Source organism: Panicum virgatum, chromosome 3K (genome assembly GCF_016808335.1).
Source record: "Panicum virgatum strain AP13 chromosome 3K, P.virgatum_v5, whole genome shotgun sequence".
NCBI classification, from domain to species: Eukaryota; Viridiplantae; Streptophyta; class Magnoliopsida; order Poales; family Poaceae; genus Panicum; species Panicum virgatum.
The window spans coordinates 41,625,454-41,628,657 of NC_053138.1; the positions used below are offsets into that span (position 1 = coordinate 41,625,454).

The window sequence follows — 3,204 nt, forward strand, 5'->3', positions numbered from 1 at the left end:
TACCAACTTGCTAAGAAAGTATCGAATTATACTTTTAAACGAGGTCAGCTATTTCTAGCAACTCCACAAATTTATGTGTGATAAATGTTAGCACATCCGACAAGTGTGGAGAACCTAGATAACTAAGCGAAAAGCAATGGACATTATGAGCTCCAAAGCAAGAGGCCAACCGCCGTTTGCGAAGGCCGAAGAGAGCTGCTATAAGAACCCATCCCACCTCGTCTATTTCACCACCCTCTCCTTGACTCCCAGCGCTGCTCCACAAATAGATATCCGAGCAATTATCTAGCAGATTAAACCATGGGGTCAGCTGGCGCACGGGTCGTCCTCTTTGCCGCCGCGGCATTGCTGTTGACCGGCCTTATCCCGCAGGCGTTAGGGAAGGCAGGTGGTGGTGGTGCCGTCAACCCGGCAAACCCGCAGGTCGCCGGCATCTGCTCTAAAACCCCGTTCCCGGAAGTGTGCAAATCCACGGCCGGGCGGCATGCGACCAAATATCCAGTCATCGACAACCTGGCCGTGCTTAACATGCAGGTAGACGCGTTCTCCAAACGCACCGCACAGGCCCGAAAGCACGTCACCAAGTCGGCCCGCACTATCCCACCGGCGCAGGCGCAGGCCCTTACATTTTGCGACACCATGTACATGAACACCCAGGACACCATCGGTGCAGCGCAGCGGGCAATCACGTTCAAGGACACGGGCACCGCGAAGATCATGCTGCAACTCGCCGTCCAGGACTTCGATTCGTGCGACCGGCCGTTCACTCAGGCCGGTGTCCCCAACCCCATGGGGAAGTTCGATAAGGAGCTAAACCAGATGGCCAACAACTGCATGACGCTTGCAAACATGATCTGAGCCATGCGGAGGCAGTTAGGCATGCTGGAACCCCAGCGTGAGATTGCACGCACAGCATGCAGAGACAAGCATGAGCGTGGAGGACTTGAGATTTTCGGTTTATTTTATTCTAATAATCCATTTAATCGATTCATTGTGCGTTCTATTGACTAACTCTATGTATTTGTCCATTACCATGTTCCGACCTGCGCTCTTCAGTAGGTCATGAAATGAGGAAGAGGGACCCTTTCCATTTGCTTAACATCGAGCATTAATTATTTTCTTCCTTTCGCTGTTTATTAATTTCTAAGTGGCAAGAATTCGAATAACTAATCTTTAATTTCGCTTTGTGAACCGGTCCCAAATCTTTCTCCACTCCGAGAATGTGAATTGGGTGTACACATCAGCGAGTGATGCCAATGGGTGGGTATCCTACACTTCTAGTTTTGCGCACCGCAAAAGTAATGTTTTTTCCACCTTAGCTGCAAGTATTCACCTGTTGGATTGATCTCTCCACTAATGGGCCAAACGGCCCATTGGACCCTAGATCCGCGCCCTGATGGGGGCCCTATCACCCTACGCCATATAAAGATGGTGGGGGCCAGCCGCTCGCGTCACGAGGTTTATCACAGCTGTACAACCCCATCGACAAACCCTAATCAGATCCGTAGGGAGCGCAGGCATTGACGGGAAGCCCGCCGCCACACTAATGTCGCCACCTCCGCCGTCGATGCTGGTGATGCGTCGCTGGTGTCACCGACCAGACTACGCCGCTACGCCTGCGACCTCACTGGGCCACTCGTCACCGCCTTTGAATGGATCTCCATCAGCGAACCTGAGATGGCAGGAATCTCGAGCTCCATCAGTGGAGATGGTCTCTCTTTTCTTCCTCTTTGTGTACTCTCTTCTCTCTCTATTCTTTCAGTAGATCTAGGAACTCTCTTGTACTCATGTAAAGGAAAGATGAAAGATATCCCGCTCGATCTACTCTCTGTGCGATCTAAAGATCTAACATTGTTATCAGACACCTACAAAAAAGTGTAGATCTAGTTCGGGAAAGGAAGGATTCGTCACGAATCGAAAGAAAAAAGAGAAAACAAAAGGCAAATCAATCTCGAATTGAAAAGAACAGTGAACCTAACCCTAATCCAAAAGGAAAAAGGGTTGCGTTACTTACCGGGTCATGCACCACCGCCGCCGGAGTTGTGCAGCCCAAGCCATACGGCCGAGGCCCGCGCCGCCGCTCACTTGCGTGTGGCACAGAGAGGAGCAGCCGCCTGCTACCAGGACATCGGACACGCGTGGGGGCTCTGGGCACCACCATCGAGCCACTCGACGGCGGTGCACTCCCGCATGGGGGAGCGCGCGCCGGCGAGAGGGCCATTGTCGGCGCCGCCGTCTTCTTCCCCAGCTAGCCGTGCCGGCCACCGCCTCCACGAGAGAGAAAAAAGGGGGAAGCAAATGGATCCTAGGGTTTGGGGGAGCGCTAGCCGTCACCGTTTTGCTCCCTCAAGGAGTGCGGCCGGCCGTCGAATGCAGATGCGATGGCAATGGGCAGCCGGCGGCGAACTGGCCAAAACCGGCCCAGGAGGGGGTCGCGCGGGCCAATTCTCCGGCCCAGGCCCAGGTTGCATCCTGAGCGCGGGGTGCACCGAGCGCAGAGGGGGCCATGGGCCGTTTTCTTAGCTCGGGCCGAAAACACAGTACAATTTATTTTTGTTTTCTATTTTCCAGAGGCCTTTTGAATGTTTTATTAGATGTTTTTTTATCTCTACTCAATTTTGCACCAACGTGTATATTGCTTGGAGATAAAAGAGTACAGTAATGCTTCTGAAAATAGAATTCCTACATGTTTCCAGTCCGCTGCAAAGTTTATATACAGTTGCTCTTTTATTTAATTAGAACCAACGGGACAATTAAATTTTAAGAGCATAGTTAAAGAGATTATTTTGAGCATTATGGTATTGTTATTTTCTGACCAATGTTGTTAATAGCAATACTGTAATTTTATGGTTATTTGCTTTTATTGCTATTTCTACCCAACAGTGACATAGATTTAATTGCATATACATTTGTATGTTTTATTTTGATCAATGTTGGAATTATTACATGCAATTGTTGTTATTTTATTCTCATTATTTTTGTCATTTCAGTAGGGATGAATTTGATGAGCTGCATCAAAGAAACCCCCATTCTCAAAGGAGACAATTATGGAGAATGGTGGAAGAAGATCGATCTTGCTTTCATTTGTGGTGAGGTGGATTGGGTTACCACTGAACCAAAGCCCACTGAGCCACCAGCTCTAGTGAGAGACACAATTGATACGGATGCTGAATGGCAGAAAAAGCAAAGGAATCTTGCTCTCTT

At 49.6% G+C, this 3,204-nt stretch overlaps 1 protein-coding gene across 1 annotated transcript; it reads left to right on the forward strand.

Moving 5' to 3' along the window:
- The first annotated feature begins 256 nt into the window (after nucleotides 1–256).
- LOC120701463 lies at nucleotides 257–1,091 on the forward strand. The gene has a single exon (XM_039985498.1). It carries the CDS (start codon nucleotides 301–303, stop codon nucleotides 856–858), a length of 558 nt encoding a protein of 185 aa, XP_039841432.1. The 5' UTR covers nucleotides 257–300; the 3' UTR covers nucleotides 859–1,091.
- Nucleotides 1,092–3,204: the final 2,113 nt, after the last annotated feature.

Bases quoted from the DNA above. Each gene is read 5' to 3' on its own strand.
- LOC120701463 (XM_039985498.1), top strand. From the start codon at position 301: ATGGGGTCAGCTGGCGCACGGGTCGTCCTCTTTGCCGCCGCGGCATTG.